The sequence below is a fragment of the Leptonychotes weddellii genome, chromosome 15, assembly GCF_054177405.1.
Source record: "Leptonychotes weddellii isolate Sample4059 chromosome 15, ASM5417740v2, whole genome shotgun sequence".
NCBI lineage: Eukaryota > Metazoa > Chordata > Mammalia > Carnivora > Phocidae > Leptonychotes > Leptonychotes weddellii.
Genome location: NC_138383.1, coordinates 3024438 through 3042736, shown reverse-complemented (window position 1 = coordinate 3042736; position 18299 = coordinate 3024438). Strand labels below are relative to the sequence as shown.

General features: G+C 56.6%; 1 protein-coding gene across 2 annotated transcripts; it reads right to left on the bottom strand.

Moving 5' to 3' along the window:
- Positions 1 to 1141: 1141 nt before the first annotated feature.
- Positions 1142 to 16628, bottom strand: CANT1 (calcium activated nucleotidase 1). 2 transcript variants are annotated; one of them, XM_006745512.3, is made up of 4 exons: positions 16478 to 16628; positions 6394 to 7046; positions 4268 to 4471; positions 1142 to 3343 (listed from the first exon to the last, which is right to left on the bottom strand). In XM_006745512.3, the coding sequence occupies exons 2-4, from the start codon at positions 7022 to 7024 to the stop codon at positions 2973 to 2975; spliced, it is 1206 nt and encodes a 401-aa protein (XP_006745575.1). In that variant the 5' UTR covers positions 7025 to 7046; positions 16478 to 16628; the 3' UTR covers positions 1142 to 2972. The 2 variants fall into 2 exon arrangements, with proteins under 2 accessions (XP_006745575.1, XP_081660474.1); XM_081804348.1 differs by lacking the exon at positions 16478 to 16628 and adding an exon at positions 12223 to 12387.
- Between the last annotated feature and the right edge of the window lie 1671 nt (positions 16629 to 18299).

Below are 18299 nucleotides of genomic sequence, written 5' to 3'. Positions count from 1 at the left end.
GCTCTCCTGGAACTGTTCTCGCGAGGACTGCCAAGAACACCAGGTCCTCCTCGTTGCTCAGTCCACAGATACTTCCAGATCTTCTTACTTGACCTCCCCCCAGTATTTGATGGGTTAGGCTCCCAGCAGGAAACAGATGGCTCCAAATTGGGGTCACTAAGGAGGCTTTAAGAAAGGGGCTATTTACAAGGTGTGAGTGAGCAGGGGTAGGGACACCACAAGGGGTAGAGTGGTATCTGGAGCTCAGATCACTCTCAGGCCAGAGGAATGAGGGCAGGGAGCAGTCACTGGAGCGTAGGCTGAGAGTAGAGGGACTTGCCTTGTGAGATCGTGCCGGAGGCAACCCTGCGGGAGGGAATCGGGGACCCCCAGCTCATCCTCCTCCCTCCTGCCAGTCAGAATCTTCGCTGAGGGCACAGGTGAGGCTCACTCAGGTCAGTCTCTGGGGACCAGAGCAGGGAGGGGAGGAGAAGGGGCAGGGAGGGTCTGAAGAGACAAAGGAACTGCGGGCACACTTGGCTTTAAGACATCACACTCTCGTGGTTCCTCCTATTCCAGTTTAGGCCTCTCTTCTTCATCAGCCCCTCCCTTTCCAGTGCTCCTGAGGCTTCGATGTAGAGCTTCCTAGGATCCTGCACGCCCTTGGGAATGGTCTCATCCCTGCAGCTTCACAGTCACACTAACAAAGCCCTAACGGGTCTAGACCTCTTTCTTGGGATCCTCCTCATCACCCAATCATCCGGAGTGCTCCACAGAGCGGGCGAGTGCACACTAAGCATCAGGGGCTACTCACGACAGCATCTTCCCTTTACAGATGAGGAATGCAAAGGACAGAGAAGTTAGATAAGCTGTCCCAGGTCACACAGCACCAGTGTCAGGGCCAGGACTGGAGCCTGCGAGTGACTTCACAGTCATATTCTTAACCACCACGACCAAAAGCGCTTCCTCAGATTCAGGAAAAGTCGGGACTGGATGATTCATTTTCCAGAAAAGTCCTTCCCCGTCTGCAGTGGTGCCTGTCCCATGAACTCCCATGGCATGTCAGACCCCAGGCCCCAAACAGAAGGACAGAGCGCACCTTTCTGTGAGCCGCCCAGGCCCTTGGCCCCCAGCCAACACAGACCAGGCGACAAAGAGAACACACAGTCCCCTCTGGCACTTTATTGTTTACAAAACAATGGCTCCAGTTGGAAGGAACACAATCATTATGCTGACAGCAGCAGATAGAGAAACAAAAAAATGTCTAGCTTTAAAAGAGTCGAAAATCACTGATGGTGAGAATGCTCTTCGGGGCACCTAGGCCATGGCTGACAGGTCTCAACTGAGTGACTGTCCCAAGTCCTCCAACCTTCCTCACTTCGCCTGTGTCTTAAAAACTCACAGCCCCAACATCAGTGACATTTATCAAGGAAGTGGGTTGGGGTGCTCGGCCAGGCAAAGTCAGAAAAGACTCGGGCCTTCCAGGCTATGTCCAGCAAGAGCCGAGTTCCAGAGAAACGTGTCACATTCTTTTGCTAGATATTTTATACTGGAAGAAACACAGCAGCGCAAAAGGGATCCTCACTGGGTTCCTTCCTAGCAGCTGTATTAGAGTCTGTGAGAAAAGTCTGATGGCCCTTCCTGGGCCATCACGGCACCCCACATCCTCCTGAGGGGACAGGGAACTTCAGGAAAGGGGCGCTGTGGGCTGATGGTGGGGCCCTTCTTGGCTCCAGTCCTGGCTGACCTGTCCTAAACCCTCTGCCTTTGTCCTGGAGCATGGAGAAGAGGCCAAGGGACGCAGACAAGCAGGGTTTGTGCGAAGTTTCCAGAGAAAAGACTTCAAAGCTCCCCAGAGAAGGGGGAATAAAGGGTCAGGGGACAGAAGCCATCGGGCCAGGAGGGCGTCATTGCTAACCCCCGGAGGACAGAGCTCAGTGCCCAGGACCCAGGGCGGGCGTGGCAGAACGTAGGGTGCCACTTGGGTCAGGAAGTAAGATAATCATTTGTGGAAGTCTTTAAAGGCATGACAACTTCTGAGAGTTGCTCATAAAAAGCAATGTTTTACCTTTGTGTCCTTTGACCAAGGACTTGGAAACGCTTAAAAACTTGTCTTACCAACTGTCAGAACCTAATTCCAATCTCCTCCACCGCTGGAAATGAAGTTGTTAACTATGGGACTTTGCTCTGTGTGATCAGATTTGGTGATTCCGAGAAAGGAAATTGGTTCAATTAAGTTAATAATTACAACTTCAAAGTGCTGCATGGCCACAGAATTTTCCTGAAGGGAAAAACTGGAGTGGATCACATGAAGTGGAGACTGTCTGATGTGAGGCTGAGGACAAACGAGCAAGCTTGTGTCCTTTCCTGCAGAATTTGGGCAGATGCGTCCCTGGAGGCCTGCCCTCACCCACACAGCCCTATAATTCTCTGCAGTGTAGACAGATTCTTTTCCAGGAACTTGGAGAAGTGGATTTAATGCACGAAGTTCACGAAGAAGGAAGAAAAGGAGGTGGCCTGGGAGTTCCTGACGGGCAGGTCCACTTCGGACTCGCTATTTCGTTCCCAGAGGGAGCACAGTGCTTGACACATAGTAGGAGCTCAAGAAACATTTATTGAATGGAAGAACAAACAGAAAGAGGAGAAAGGAAGGTCGGATGGAAGAAGGGCGAGGCCGGGTTACAAAGGAGGGGTCCCAGCTTAGGATTCCTGCAGGGACCAGCTCCCACCACCAGATGGCAGCGCACACACGGGTCAGTGCACTGCGGGGACCAGGCCCCTTTCCCAGCTCCGAGGACTCTGGGCTTCGTCGCTCCAGGCACCCTGGGGCTGAACTCCCTGAATCAGGCACACACCTCGGAGTTTCAAAAAGGAAAAAAAAGCAAAACAAAACACCAAAGAAAAGTGCAGTCCTCTGGTTTTTATAAAATTCGAGTCCTGATGGAGCTGAAAACTGTCCACCTCTGGGCCTTGCCGGTTTGAGTTTTGTAAATTTAAATGAACTCTATTCCTTCATATTTCACGTTGCCGATCTTGGTCTCTGGCAGTAGGAAGCGCCCGTCCAGTGTGAAGGCCATGATGTAGGTGGCGATCTTGCCCCTGTCCTCCTCAGACTTGAGGGCCACAATGATCTGGTCGTCAGTGTTGGGGATGAACTTGAAGGAGGAGAAGCCGTGCGTGGGGACCACCTCCCCCACACGGCTGACGGAGATGTCGCCAAAGTCCTGGGCAGCACTCAGGAGCAGGTTGGTGCCCTTGTACTCGTCATCCTTCTCGCTGTACCGCTCGTGGCTGGCCCGGCGCGGCAGGAAGAACCATCGCTGCAGCGTGTCACTCCAGCAGGCAGACTCGTGAATGAGGTAGCCTGGGGACACACGACAGACCCACAGGTCACCAGCCCACCCGGTGGGCCTGGCCCCGCCCCGCCGCCGACTGGGTGTGGGCAGGACCGTCCGCCACGCAGGAGCGCGCCTGCAGCTCCTCCGTCCCCGCACAGGCTTCCCGCTGCCGACGCTGTGAGGTGGCCTGTCCCGTCCACTGGGGCAGCGTCCCTGTTCGATCCTCTTCAGACCTCCCTCTGTCCTACAGGCCTCTCCACCTGTCCTCGTTCTCGATTACCCAGAGTAACAAAGACCACACAGGCCGTTCTGTCCCTGGCGCCCCATCTCTGGTCACCTGTGGCCATGAGTTCTGTCTGCATTTCCGCCTCCCTGGTGCTAAGGAACACAGAGGGCGGGGCCGGGGGAAGGGAGCGAGATAAACAAGCGGGTTTGACTGGTGAGGCAGAGATCGGGGTTGGGGGAGAGGCTGCCTTCAAGTTGAAAAGGAAGTAGCATACCCTCTATCTGGGGGTGAAGCAATGTCCTCAGCTTCATGCTCCCCAAGCCTAGAGCTGCCTGGCCGCTCCGAGCATCCCACGACTCCCCACCACAAACCACGACAACTCTTGGAAGGCGAGGCGAAGAGCCCAAGCCCTGTCCACCTTGCTTCTACTGGGTCAGGGGCGAGGCCCAGGCCCCGCCCTCAGGGAACAGCCAGAGAGCTCAGGCAGGAGGGGGCTGCAGTCTGAGACAGCGGGAGGCAATCTGTCGGGGCGAGTGAAGGAAGAGCAAATGGCTCATTTGTCCCCAGAAGCCACTGGCCTACTGGGAGCAGTCATCACAGACAGAAATCATCAAAACTGAGCCCGAAACGACACTGCTGTGGTTTGAAGCAAACGCTCGGAGGAAGCGCGCGCGCAGCACACCAGCATCTGTCAAATGCCCCCCAGGCGGGGCCAGTCCCTTACCTGGAGGCTGGATCCCTGCAGCGGCCCGCAGAGCGCTGTAGCTGGACACCCAGTTCTCATGGTTCACGCTGCCTCTGCTGCCCACCACCTTTACCCACTCAGGGTTTTCGTTCATCACTTCCCCCGTGCTGGTGGTCCACTCCTTGCCCAGGCCGCCCACATACAGATGCTCGTCCTTCACAGCCAGCCACTCTGCTTTGAAGCCTGGGGACAGGGAGACAAGGGGGCATGCCTGAGATGACAGCCACCCCTCGGCTCCCCAGGTTCCTGTGGGGTCCAGCAGCCTTAGGCATCAGAGGTCACCCATGATGGACCTCCCGCGAGGCAATGATGAGAGGGTGGGGGGCAGGACAGCCTGGCTCAGGGCTCCATTCCCAGAGGGTCAGCAGCCGGGCACCTCCCTCCGCCTTCTATTCTCCCCCCTCCCCACCCTCTAGGACCGGTCACATTCTCTTTGGCCACTCGATCTAGGAACCCTCTGCTGGAACAGCCTTTCCCAAACTGATTCAAAAGGCTCCTGCTGCTGGCACCTCACCTACCCCTCCACTCCCAAAGGCCCAGCCAGCCACTTGTCAATCTCCTCTGATCCCCAAGCTCTGTTTCTCAAGCTGTATGCCCCAACCTCAGGATCACCTCCAACCCAGGGCAAGAGGAAGCGCTTGGGGTTATTATTACGGCAGAGAGCGTTTCCTCACAACCGTGCCTGGTGCCCACTAAGAGCAGGGGAAGTGCCAGTAGCCGGAGCTAAGAGGGGCTGGTGGGGGCTCACAGAGTTCGCTCCGATCAGTGCATTTATCCTCTTAGACAGGTTTATTTGCTGTGAGCCCAATTTGAAGGCTGCAGTGCACTCAGGCTGTGTGGAATGCTATCCCCCTGCACCCTGTGTTCTAAATTGTGCTTGCTTTCCCAGATGTTTTGCAAGCTTCTTGCTGGTCCTGAAGACCCAGAGCTGCAGCCCGCCCCGAGAAATGGCAGCAGCCTGCAGAATGCTTCTCTGCAGGTGGCTCTGGAGGGACCTGCTGAGTTCGTGTGGTCCCAGGGGCCTCGCCAGCTCCCCCGGGTCACTTTGGAGAAAAGACCCTCTCCATTATCTGGCCTTCCATCCTTTCTGATGAACTGACCACAGGACAACCCAAGCCTCTGCTTTCTTCCTGATCCAATGGTGAAGAACAGAACTACAATGGCTGCCCATAAATGCTGACAGACTAAGGCAGGAAGTGGGCAACCAGTATCTTCTCTGAAACTTGGTCCAGAGAGTGCCCTGCCCATTGCCCCAGGCGTGGGCAAGCACTGAAGGGGTTTTCTCGCCGCGGGGAGGGCTGGCAGACAGCGTGTGCCTCATGGGCCCAGCTAGTTGCTTTTCTGACCTGAGAGAGGCCTGCAGCATTTAGCTTCCTGGAGGGTGCAGACACCCCACCCCCCGAGGGAGCGGGGGCAAGCACAGAGGCTTTTGTCAGCTCCCCCCGCCCGCGCCCAGCGCCTCCCTGCCCCTTCCCCATCCGGGGAGCCACTCTGGCTCTCTCTTAGAGCTCTGTGCTCCCCGCTGCCTGAAAGCGGTAATTCCTTTCCAGCACACGGCAGAGCAGTGGGTCACAGAGGATTTCCAAGCTCGGATCCCACTCGGGCGCAGTCACTGCCACTCATGCACAGACCCTCCTGCTGCTGTGTTTTCAGAAAGGAGTGCTAGACTGCCTATGTTTACCAATAAAGTCTCAGTTCAAAATGGGAGCAATCTGACACCATGGCTTTAAAGGTAAGACGCTTGGGGGCTGTCATTCCCGCGTGCTCTGAAGATACCTTTGAAGATATAAGAAGGGACTCGTTCCCAGGAGCACCGAGAGCGGCAGAGGACAGGGCCCACAAACTTCTCCTGGAAGGGACCCGCTTCCCGGCCAGTCTTCTAGGAACAAGCTCCTACTGTAGAGACGACTGGTGTGAGGCTGGCCCTGGGGTGGGGCGGCCGTGGGTCAGAAGCAGGAGGGAGATGGCTCTACCCAGTGGTCCCTCCTCCTGGTCGTGTGAATGCTTTACCACACATGTGTGCAAACCAAACTGGCAGACAGTCAACCCAAACCTGTCCCCCAACACCCCAGCCAAAGCCGGGAGAAAGAGAGGGCCCGACTTACCTTTCCCCACGGTTCCATCGCCATCGGACAGAATCACCCACGGCACGGCTTTGGTGCCCTCGATCTGGTAGATGACCCCTGTCCGGTCGTCCACAGAGTAGAGTCTCCCGTTGAAGACAATCAGCTCAGACAGCTCCATGCCCCGCCCCTTTTCAGCTAGGTGGGACTCGAGGACCCCGTGGCCTTTGTCCCACTCCACAGCCACCTTGTCCCCGCTGTCTGACAGGGTCAAGTAGCCCTTCTTCAGGTAACTGAACCAGGTATTTTCCTCTTGGGCTCTAGACTCTGTGTCCAAGTCAGCAATAACTGCGATTCGGAACCGAGTCCCACCCGGCGTCCTCTGGGGGGCAGACAGGGGGTAGGTGTCATTATACCGGTCAGCAGGTGCCTGGCTGAGCCTCCAGTTGTGGGCGTTGGGTGCGGGGGGCCTGCCTGGGGGCGGGCGGTGGGAGTACAGCAGCCAGAGGACAGCAGCGCCCACAAAGGATGGCAGGATCACTTTCCAGCGGGGGCGGAAGCGGGGATCTGCTGCCTTGGTCATGGACGCCAGCACCGGAAGGCCCCCTACACTTATCCGGAGGGAGTGCATAGGCTCATTCCATTCCAGGTGGTTGGAGGGCTGGATGGGCATCAGACTGAAGGGCAGGCGGGACCTGGGCACCCAGACAGAGAGGACAGGGGTCAGCGACCTGCAAAGCACAGTGGCTTTCTAATTACCTGAAGGTGCACGGCCTGAAGGCTGCCTTTCCCAGAACTGCACGGCCACTACTTGGTGGCTATTATTACTTCTTTGGCTTAATTAAACCCTGATTCTAGCAATATCTTTATTTACTCTTATTCAGTAGAGGGAGAAGTCTCTCCAAAGCACAATTATTCCATCTCCTCTGCTGTCTCAAATGACAAGATAGAAAGCTCAGTGAGGGCAAGTTCTGCGTAGGCTGGTGCTTTACCAGCTCAGAAAGAGGGAGCAGCAGCAGGTGAGGGAGGCAGTGGGGGTGCTGAGGGGTCTGGACAGGACAGGGCAGCAGAGAGGGCCCAGATGTGTGTGCTCATCAAATGTCACCTCATTCGAGAAGCTCTCCCTGAGGGCTCTGCTCCCAACAGCACCCCCGTATCGCCTTCCTCAGCATCTGCCACCCCGGCAACATCACGCTGCGTAGCTATCAGCGCGCTCCGCTGCGTCCTGCGCTCCTAGGACAGCGCACAGAGCGGATGCATGCTCACCCAGTGAGGCTTGACTTCCTCCTGGGCTAGGTTTCTGTAATATTAATATAAGTATAAAACAGATTAAGCTAAGGGGCGCCTGGGTGGCTCAGATGGTTAAGCGTCTGCCTTCGGCTCAGGTCATGATCCCAGGGTCCTGGGATCAAGCCCCACAACGGGCTCCTGGCTCAGCGGGGAGCCTGCTTCTCCCTCTCCCTCTGCCTCTCTCTCTGCTCATGTTCTCTCTCTCTGTATCTCTGTGTCTCAAATGAATAAATAAAAAATTAAAAAAAAAAAAAAAACAGATTAAGCTAAACAGAAATACTTCTGTTTTTGACAAAGTCTGTCCTCTGGCGCCCTTCTATTAATGCAGCGTCTGGCCGGCCCTCACAGCCTGGAGCCCAGCATCAGCACACTGGCCCCCAAGGACGGCTGGCCTCACCTGGGGCCTGGCTTGGCCTGGGCCCCTGGCCCCGCTCCCGAGGTGCCGGGAGTGCGGTTTTGCACCACCTGCCCCCCACTCACGTCCCCAGCGTAGGCCACGCAGCCTGGCCGGCGTGGCCACAGCCCCCCACTCACGTCCCCAGCGTAGGCCACGCAGCCTGGCCGGCGTGGCCACAGCGGTGCCAGGCCAGCGTCTGTCTCAGGGCAGCTGCCAAGCTGGGGGAGCAGAATCAGCGGAGCATCAGCCCTGGGCTGCGCCTCTCAGGCTCTGGCTTGAGCTGTCACTCAGTCTGTCCCGGCCCAAGACAGTCCCCTGGCCTGGACCACAGGGGCATTTCTGCCTCCTGCCCCCAAACAACCAACAGCGGGACTTCAGGGGCAGATGGTCCTCTCACTGCCAGGCGGCAGCGGGGAAGGGCGGGGACTGGGCAGCTCCACACCACCCGGGCCCCTCCCCTGCGCCCCAGTCCATGCAGCCCGCCTGCAGGGGCCACTGAGGAGCTCCTGTCCGCACCACAGGCCGCTGGCGCCGAGGGTGGAAAAACATGGCAATGGTTCCACGTGGAAGCCAGCCCTTCTCTTCTCTTGCTTTTGGACAGATGTTTAGGTTTTGACCATAGGATCAGGTGCTGAAAAGGGACCTCTAAGGAGCGAGCAAGGCACCAGGAGGGTGCCATGCGGGGGGTGGGGGGTGGGGCAGGCTCGGGAAGCTCTCCGGCTTCTCACCTCAGGTGCTGGTCCCAGGCTTCCCTCCTGGGCAAGGGCTCCCTCCTTCCCAGGAATCGGCTCGGTTGTGGCCACAGAGCTGGTGGCTGAGCCTTCTTGGCTGGGAAACAGGGGGGTCCCGGCCGCTGCCCCTCCTCTGCTGCGCCCAACCCCAGGCCTTCACAAACCACGGCTGGGCCCAAGCCACCCAGCGTCCATCCTCCCGCATGACGTGGCCGCTGAGCTCTCAACTCCTACATCTCACCTCCTGTTCCAAATTCTGCCTGGATTCCTAACGCATTCAGAACTTACGACTGCCAAGTAAGTCTTACTCCCTCTCCCCACACCTCCTCGCCCCCAACTCCCCTCAGGAATAGTGCTGGTGATGGGGGAGCCTCCACATTCGCAGGTGCCCAGGGGCAAAACTTTCACTGAAATCCTGGGAGATGCCCTTTTCTGTGCGAGATTATACTGCGACCAAAAGTTCTGAACCACGAGCACCTTGAGCACCCTAGGCATGGCACCCCCCTCCTTCCACAGCAGCTGCTCTGACAGCAGGCCTGTTGATTCGGTCACCCCTCCCAGCTCTCCCCCCACACCTGCTGCCACGCCCCTCCCTGCTGACCTGCTTGTCCCCCCCAGCCAGCGACCCCTGCTATCCACGCGAGCAGATCAGACCACGTCACCGCGTGCTGTAGGAGTAAACCCTCGCCACCATGGGGCCCCTGCCGGGGGACTTCACCCCTCTGAGCTGGCTCCTCTGCAGCCGACCGCCCCTGCGGGCCTCATGCACCCCTGCCCGGCTGCCTCACTTTCTTTTCTGGATGTCCTTCAGGAAGACTTGACTGCTCGCTCCCCCCGGGGCCGGCCCCCGCGTGCCTGCCCACTCCCCAGCATGGCAGCCAGCTCCTTCTCTTCACCGCCCTCTGCAACTTACGTAATTACTTCAGCTCTGCCTTAGTGCCACTGGGCAGGGACTGGCCCACGGCGAGCTTACTCCCCTGGCCCACGGTGGGGCCAACAGTGGAAACTCCGCACACATTTGCCGAAGGAACGACAAATACGCCCACACCTTCAACAGCCCATCAGCTCCAGCCCCGGGCCCCACCTCGGTCAGACCACAAATCCACAGCCCTGCATCTGGCCCCTGGCTGTCACACGGAGTGGTAGCCTGGTGTCATCACTGATGTGTCGTCCTACTGACCCTGGTCTGCCCCCTCTCTGTTCCTGAGTCGCCATCCTGCCACTGGTCACTCGTCACATCTTCTGCCCGCTGGCTTCCCGCAGATGATGTGGGGACCGAGGGTGGAGCCCCTAGGGCCACACCTCCCATGCATCAGGCTGCCTGGCCCTGGTCCAGGCGCTCCAGGAAAAAAGAGCCCCCATCCTGCTGCTTGGGGACAGTTCAGCTATGCCTGCTCTTCTGGTTCCTTCACCTTCTACATACGTGTCCAAATCTGCCACCCGAGTGGCCATTTGATCCCAGATTATACTCTCAGGTATGCTGAAAGCACCCAATAAATATTGTAGATGAGTGATTATCCATGAGTGAACAGAGAACCACCCCTAACCCCTGACACCTTGGTCCCTCCCTGTCCCTCACCATCCTGAAGAGCAATGGTGAAGCTCCGATTCTGAATAAATGGAGAGAGAACCCCTCCCAACCCTGTGACACCTTGGTCCCTCCCTGTCCCTCACCACCCTGGAAGAGCAACCACCCCTTGGTCCCTCCAGGATGCTCCATGTCCCACGGCTAAACCTCCTGCCAGCAGGGACTGTGAGACTGCACAGTGACACTCTCCCAGATCCTCTTCCTCCTGTCTCTCCTCAGCCCCCGAGGCTGTAGGTCCTTCCCTGCCACCCACCTCTTCTGAATCTTCCCTGAGATGATCTCCATCTCCAGGGGCACAACCACACAGTGAGGGCTCCCCACGCCTTCCTAGCCTGCACCTGTCCCCTGAATTCCAGGCCCAGCAGGCCCAGCTGCTGAGCCTCCTCGTCTGCCTGCAGGCACCAGAACGGGCTCCCTCAGGAATTTACTGGCCAGCCAAGGACACTCCCAGACCTCAGAAAGATCCTAGGGAACAGCTGGATCACTTTCTTGCCTCCTCATATCCCAGCAGGTGCCAGGCGCCCTTACTGGTCTGGTCTGTACCCCGGCTCTGGATTTGGGTCCCACCCCACCATGGCCTCCTGGTGATCTAGACCATCCAGGTCCAACCAGCACTAGGCCATTCACCAGCTGCTCCAGCTGGCATCTCTGGGCCTCAGCTCCTTCGCATGTAAACTGTGGTAGAACAGTGCCCAGAGCCGCGCAGCCAGCTGAGTCAGATGCTGCAGAACGCGGCACAGATGGCCTGCTCCTGTCTGCCTGCTTCCCTCATCACTTCGCTAGCACCTCTGCCCACCTGCCCAGAGGGCCCAGCTTTGTAAGTAAACCTGAGGAGAAGGGGCTGGCCCATCCTGTACGTACTGAGCATGGCAGCAATGTGAAGGACTCTACAGCCCGCGAAGTTGAACATATGGACTACCTGAACCTCCACAGAAAAAGTGTGCAGGTCCCTGGTCTAGACCCTCTCAAATCCATCCTCCACACAACTGATAGAATGATTTTTCTAAAAAGTGAATCTGGATCAAAGTTCTTTGCCAGATCCCAAAGCTGTCCCACTAAAGGACAAACTCCTCAGCTCCCCCATTTGTTCTCCACAACCCCAGGCTGGCTCACACCCAGATGACGGTGAGCTGCCTGTCTTGTGCAGAACAAGAGCTTGTGTTTTTATTTAAAAACAAAACCAAAACCAACCCCCCCACCCCCAAACTTCCAGCCATGAACACCAACTGAAATGTGCCAGCGAAGGGGAGTATAAAATGGACAAAGCTGCTCCCAGAAGAGGGGCCCGTGTGAAGCTCTCTCCTTGCCCACGCCCCTGAAAGCTCTAAGCAGTTTAAATATTTGCTATATTGTGACAAGAAGGTTGTCAGCCCCAGCACCTGCAGCCTAATGGGCTGACTTTGTATCTCCAGGAAAATTAGAACCAAGCTGCTACGGTAAAACGTCACGTCCGGACACGGACAGGCTGGCCACACTCGCCTGTCCAGGTGGGCCTGCAACCAGTTCTCTCCCGTTCAGAATCCCCCGGGGACTGCACCCCTGCTGGCTTCCTTTCTCCCGCGCAAGCCACGCTGCAGGGCAAGGTCCCTGGAAAGAGCCACCCAGAGGAATCACCACCACCCAGGCTGCTCCAGGCCCAACTGCCTTCCCCACCCCCTCTTTTTCAGACAGGTGTCAAGAATGGCTCACTGACACCGCTACATTTCTGGTTTCTTTCACCAGTACTTCCTTATAACACAGGCCTGAAACAGCAAGGTGTAACCCTGTGTCTTTCCACTCCCAAGTGGGTCCCTGGACTCCAAGGGGAGTGGCACTGCCAGGGAGACGCTCCTGTCCTGGCCCTTGGGGGGAGCGGCCACCCCTACCTTCTCAGGCCATCCTTAGGCCCACCACAGGACTCTACAGAAGGCTCGAATGAAAGGTGGCAGCCATTCCCAACACAGCCCACAGCCTAGAGGGTCTCCTTCTCCTCTTCCTTCAGGTGTGTGGCAGGTGGCAGAACAAGCAGGTTTAACTGCAGCTGCTAGAGTAAAACTCCTCCCTTTCAGGATCTAGGAGGGGCAGGAAGCAAGAGCACAGCACTGAGATAAGGAGGCCTCTTCTGCCTCCCCCCTCAGACTGTGCCTGGGCTCCTCAGGCCCTCCGTCCTGCACAGCGGCTGCCTCCCCTTCCCCACCGCGGTCTGTGAACTGAACGGTCCTCCAGAGCTCATGTCCAGACGGCAGGCAGGTCAGAGTCCCCACTCTGCTTTCTGCCTACGTGCACTTCCTGGCTGGAGAGGAAAGAGATCAGCTATTGACCCTGCGCTCGTCAGAGTGACACAGAGGCCCGGGGCTTCAGAGTCTCCAAGAGTGTGGGTGTGTCTCAGTGGAGTGAACATCAAACACCCACTGCGGGCCAGGCTCCGTGAAAATGTTACCCAATTCAAGGCATTCTCCTGCTTTGGACTCACCAAGACTGTATTGTACTTGAAAATTTCATTTCGAATTTGGACGGGGGTGAGAAGCAGAAGGAAACCAGGAAGGAACAAGTCACACTAGCCAAGTCTGTCCTTCAGGGACTAACTGAGGTCCTCCTCCCTGATAGCAGTTTCCTTAATGGCTGAGACTCTGCGCCTCCCACCCCCTTACTCTGCATACAGCAGGTACTCATGACTGCTTCCTGAAGCAAGTTAAACACAGCTCAGGATAACTTCTTTTTCAGCTGTGTTTTGTTTATAAGCCAAGCACCTGAGAGAAGTGGGGTTTCTACCGCTGCTGTGAGCACTCCGTGCAGATGCGGCGGCCTGACACCACACACTTATTCACAGCCCTGCAGGACGGAAGTCTGACGGGCCCCACTGGGCTAAAATCAGGGGCTCCCACAGGGAACCCTCCTCCTGGACGGCTCCTGCTTCTAGAGGTGCGGGCGGTGCTTGACTTGCAGCCCCTCCTCACCTTCCAAGCAGCAACATCGCGTCTCTGCGTCTCTCTGCTACCCCCACCCCTGCTCTTCTGCCTCTGTTTTCTACTTCCTCCAGCCATGATTACACTGGGCCCACCTAGATAATCCAGGATGCGCTTCCTAGTTCAAGGTCAGCTGATGAGCACCCTTCCTTCCATCTGCTACCTTCGACCCCCCTTGTCACGTCACATACTTGCAGGTTCTGGGGGTTAGGACGTGGACATCTTGGGGGGCTGTTATTCTGCCAACCACAGAAGGGAGACAGGGAAAGGATGTCCAGCTTTCCCAGGGGCTGGACCGCCCACGCACAGCTTTGTCCATGGCGTGGGTGGCACAGCTCCAGGGCCCGGCACCGTTTGCATTTACTACATCACAGGAGGGCTGTGTGTGACGTTGTAGTGTCAAGATTATACGTCATGAGGACTTTCAGCAAAAAGTTACCCTTCCAGTCGAAAGCCACGTCCCAAACAACACTCCCCATTATCAGGGTTGTTTTCCAGAGAGCCTGAAAATAAGGGGACGCGATAAAAACTCCACCATCCACCCAAATCAGTGGGGTTGCACCTGCCCGAACCCATCTTCTGTCCTGTTTTCCCCAGGGCCGGGCCCTCGGACACAGTGGTCAGCAGGGCAGGACGCACACAGCCCGGCAGGACCCCCTGCAGCCATTCTGGATGCACTGGGATCTAACACTTCCACACTGTCACTCAGGGTCTGCGTGATGCCTCGTTCCCCACGGCATGCCCCAGGTGAACATGGACGCAGCGGCACTCTGCTTGGAAACCCCAAGCTGTGAGTTCCAGGTAATGACTGCACTTGTTACAGATAAACAAGCAGGAGTCAAAAGAAACATAGACAAGGGCACCTGGGTGGCTCAGTTGGTTAAGCGACTGCCTTCGGCTCAGGTCATGATCCTGGAGTCCCGGGATCGAGTCCCGCATCGGGCTCCCTGCTCGGCAGGGAGCCTGCTTCTCCCTCTGACCCTTCCCCCTCTCATGTGCTCTCTCTCATTCTCTCTGTCTCAAATAAATAAATAAAATCTTAAAAAAAAAAAAAAAAAGAAACATAGACAAAAAGAAAAACTGAACATCTTCCCAGATTTCCCTATTATCAGGATGTTTTTGTCTAAATAACTGTCTTGGTCTCATGAGAAGGAAAATCCACATTAAAGTCCTAAAGCCACAGTCCACAGTATCAGTGAAAGGAAAAGAGCACTTGTTAAATTTTCCCTCCAGTGTCCCAGGTACCATTCCACAAATGTCTACACGATACAGAAATGACGTCCCCGTAACGGTGCTGATCCATTTCAGGATGCTGGACCGCTGTCTCAGATCTGAGATGCTGTTTTTGAAAGAGGAAACACTCAGGTATCTGCACAGCGACTCCAGGCGGCTGCCGTGAGGATGCCACACAGCTGCCCAGAGGGTCTTAAGACTCAGATGAAAGGGGCTGGGTACTTGTGAGCCTGCCCAAGCCCACCTCAGAGGCCACACACAGGGAATGGGGGGGCACACCACCAGAGCGAGGCCTGCTCCCGTCACACTCCGGGTCTGTCCGCATCACCTCTGTGGCTCAGGAAGCAGGGTGGATGAGGTGCACAGTTGCACCAACAGCTGAAACCAACACATCCACTAGCCGGCTGTGGCCGTGAAAGTGTGGCCGGAACCACAGTCGGGGGACAGTTTTAGGGGGAAGAAGGCTTTAGCTACAGAAGGCATCAAATGCTCAGATGGACACCTCGACTGAGGATCATAGGGGACACAAAGTGGCTCCTATACACTTGCAAGTCTAGGACTTTCTTCACTGCCCTGGGGCGTAACACGCCTTCTACGATCAGGTCCTGTGAGAACACCGAGACTGCTCAGTCTCCAGGCCACTGCCTGAACAAACGCACGCTTCACGGGAGTCCTCCCCACTCCCCCAGCCCACCCCGCCCAGGGTGAGACACCCGCCCCAGTCCAGAGGGGAGAAGACTGGCCCATCAGTGTATCTTTCAGTGGGGCCCTGGAGGCCAGAATAGAAGGCTGATTGAGGCTGTCAGGGAGGGGCCCCGGGAGGCCGCTGGCCGCTGAGCCCTCAGGTCCAGGTTGGACTGTCCTGCTCAGTGGCCTCTGGGTGGGGCTGGGAGCTCGGGCGGGGGGAGGGTGAGATCTGTCCCGTACAGCTCTGAAAAGGGAGAGGAAGGAGAGGCTGCAGCACCTGCTTCCTCTTCACGGACTCTCCTGTGACCCTATGCTTTTGCCAAGTTTTGGTCCTTACACTGAGGAGCCAGCAAGAGTCAGCTGACATCAGCCGACGCATGGTCCCAAACCTACGCTTTGTGGAAAACGTGCTAGCAGTCAAGCATGCACTCTAGGACAACAGTGACCAGTGAGGCTGGTGTGCTAAGAGACGGTGGTTTCCCGGGGACACTAAGGTGCCTGGGAGAAGGCTGGACCTGGCAGACAGGAGAGTGACTGCGAGTCCCGGGGCCCGCCAAGCCTGGAGACACACAGGGCAGAGGGAAGGCACCATGCAACAGGGATGGAGCCGGAGGCGCCACAACCCAGGGATGAGAGGATCAGGCCAGATGGAGGAGCGGGAGGAGGGTGGACAGTCTGGCTGCCACAGGAAGGCAGGTGAGGCCTGGGTTTGGGGAGGTTGGCCTGCTGCAGGTGTGACAAAGTACCCCACTGAGAGGGGAGGGCTCCCTAGTGGGAGAGGAGAGACGCGGCAATCACAGAAGGGGTGATCATGGGGCGGGGGGGGGCAGGAAGGGATTGGACTCCCCGTGAGTCAGGAAAAGGAGGAGTCCTCCAGGGTCCAAAGTTGTCCCACGATGGTCAGAGGGGGAAGAATCCCTCAAGTCAGAGGAGGAAAGAGTCAGAGCCGGGTAGGAGTCCCCTGAGTCGGAGGGGGGGATGTCCCACGCTAGTCAGAGGGGGCAGGTGTCCCGCACTCGTCGGGGGGGGGGGAGGGCAGGTGTCCCGCACGAGTCAGAGCCAGTGAGAGTCCTGTGAGTCAGTCAAGGTGGGTGTCTCTCAAGTCGGAGGGGGAGGTGTCCGCCGCCCGTCGGATGAAGGAGACCGTTTCTCGGGAGTCTGAGGGCCGGGGGCGGGACGTGGCAGGGTGGGAGGGCGGCGGCGTGGGCCCGTCGCGAGGCAGGGCGCGGCGGCCGCGGGTGCAGCTGTCACTCACCCGGTGCAGACTGGCTCCGGGGCCCGCGGGCGGCGGGGCCTCCCTGCGGCAAGGCCGGGACCCTGCGGGCGGCCGACTTCCGCCCGGCGCGCTCGCCCGGTCTCCGGGACGCGCTCCCGGCAGCCTCTGCTCCGCGGCTGCGCGCCGGCGCGGGCGGGACTGCTGGGAGTTGTAGTTTTTACTGCTCGGCGAGCCTCTCCGGGGGCCGGGACTAGAGGGAGGGGAGTAGACGTGCGCCGGAACCACCCCGCAGACCCCTTCCACCGCTTTGTTCTGGAACCCTGGCCCAACAAAAGCAGGAGGCGGGGGTGATTTCTCGAGCTGAGATTTTAGGACCTCTTGCCTGGCCCTGTCGACCCCTGTCGTCTCCCGGGAGGCGGGGAAGCGCGGACCCTTTTCTGCCACCCTCATTATCAGAGAGCCCCTCTACTCTTCTGATCGGCTACTTAGGAAAGCTGGATCAGTTTCCAGAGCAAAGATCAGGGCGCAGGTCTACAGGCTTGGAGTGTCCTGCCGGGGAGGGGTGCTGGGGATGGGGGTGGGTTCCCTGCCCTTGATTCACAGTCAAGGAACCTCCTCCCAAATAAGGGTATCCAGTTCGCCCTGGTTCTCCAGTCCCCTCCCCGGCCCCTGAGCTATTTTAATGGACTATATTAAAAGGCATCCCTGCTCTCCACCACCAAGTCCTGCAAAAATGCCCATTTTAGAAATCATGAGAAAATGCAGCTAGGCGAGGATTGGTACTCTGTGGGTCTGCAGCTTCAGCCTTGGCTTGAGCGCAACCACCCCAGGGCCTCCCAAGAGCCTTCCATTAGGTAACAGATGCACAAGAGAAAAATTCAAATTATGTAAATGATGTCCAGTGAGAAATACCCCTCCCGTCCCTGTTCCACATTCCCTGCCCAGAGGCAGTCATTACTACTAGTTTCTTGTGGTTATCGTTAGAGAGATTTTGTGACACACAAACAAAGCATGAACGCGTATATTAAATTACCTTTTTAAAAAACCAAATGGAAATTTGCTAAACACTCGGGTCTGCATTTTTGGCGGGTGTAAAGGGGACAAACCCTTCTTGAATTGATTTGTTTCACGTTAGGCGAAACTGAGTTCTAACTATATACCATATATTACTATTATTTTAAATTAGTCAAACCTTTTATTTACTAAGATATCTATAGCTATATATGCCTCCCAGCTTGAGAAAGAAAAGGCTAGTCCTGCTATCTTGAAAGGTCTCCATACTCCTCCCCCGGCATTAAATGCCTTCTCATTGCCTGATTGCTGAGAAGTTGTGTATCTTTCCTATGTTTTTTGGCCATGTATATTTCTTCTTCTGCAGATGCCCCAACATCTCAGTGTCATGTTTAGGAAATAATCCATCCTTTCCCCACTGGGCATGTATGCAATGCCATTTTTTGTCATAGATCAAGTTTCCATATGTACATGGGTCTGTTTAGGGGCTTTCTATTATGTCGTATTGGTATAGTTGCTCTTGTCGGCTCCAATACCAGTCTTCACTCTTATCTCTTTGTAATAAACCTTCGTGTGTTGTAGGACAATTCCCCCTCACCCCCCTCCTACATCCCATCCACCCCTAACTTTGGGGGTTTTGAATGGAATTGCTTTATTTATTTATTTATTTATTTTTATTCTTATGTTAATCCCCATACATTACATCATTAGTTTTAGATGAAGTGTTCCATGATTCATTGTTTGTGCATAACACCCAGTGCTCCATGCAGAATGTGCCCTCCTCAATACCCACCACCAGGCTAACCCATCCTCCCACCCCCCTCCCCTCTAGAACCCTCAGTTTGTTTTT

Excerpts from the sequence above, each read along its gene's own strand:
- CANT1 (XM_006745512.3), bottom strand. The coding sequence starts at position 7,024 with ATGCCCATCCAGCCCTCCAACCACCTGGAATGGAATGAGCCTATGCAC. Across the intron at positions 4,472-6,393 it reads CGATGGAACCGTGGGGAAAG|GCTTCAAAGCAGAGTGGCTG; the intron begins GTAAGTCGGGCC and ends CCCTGTCCCCAG. Across the intron at positions 3,344-4,267 it reads TGCAGGGATCCAGCCTCCAG|GCTACCTCATTCACGAGTCT; the intron begins GTAAGGGACTGG and ends GTGTGTCCCCAG.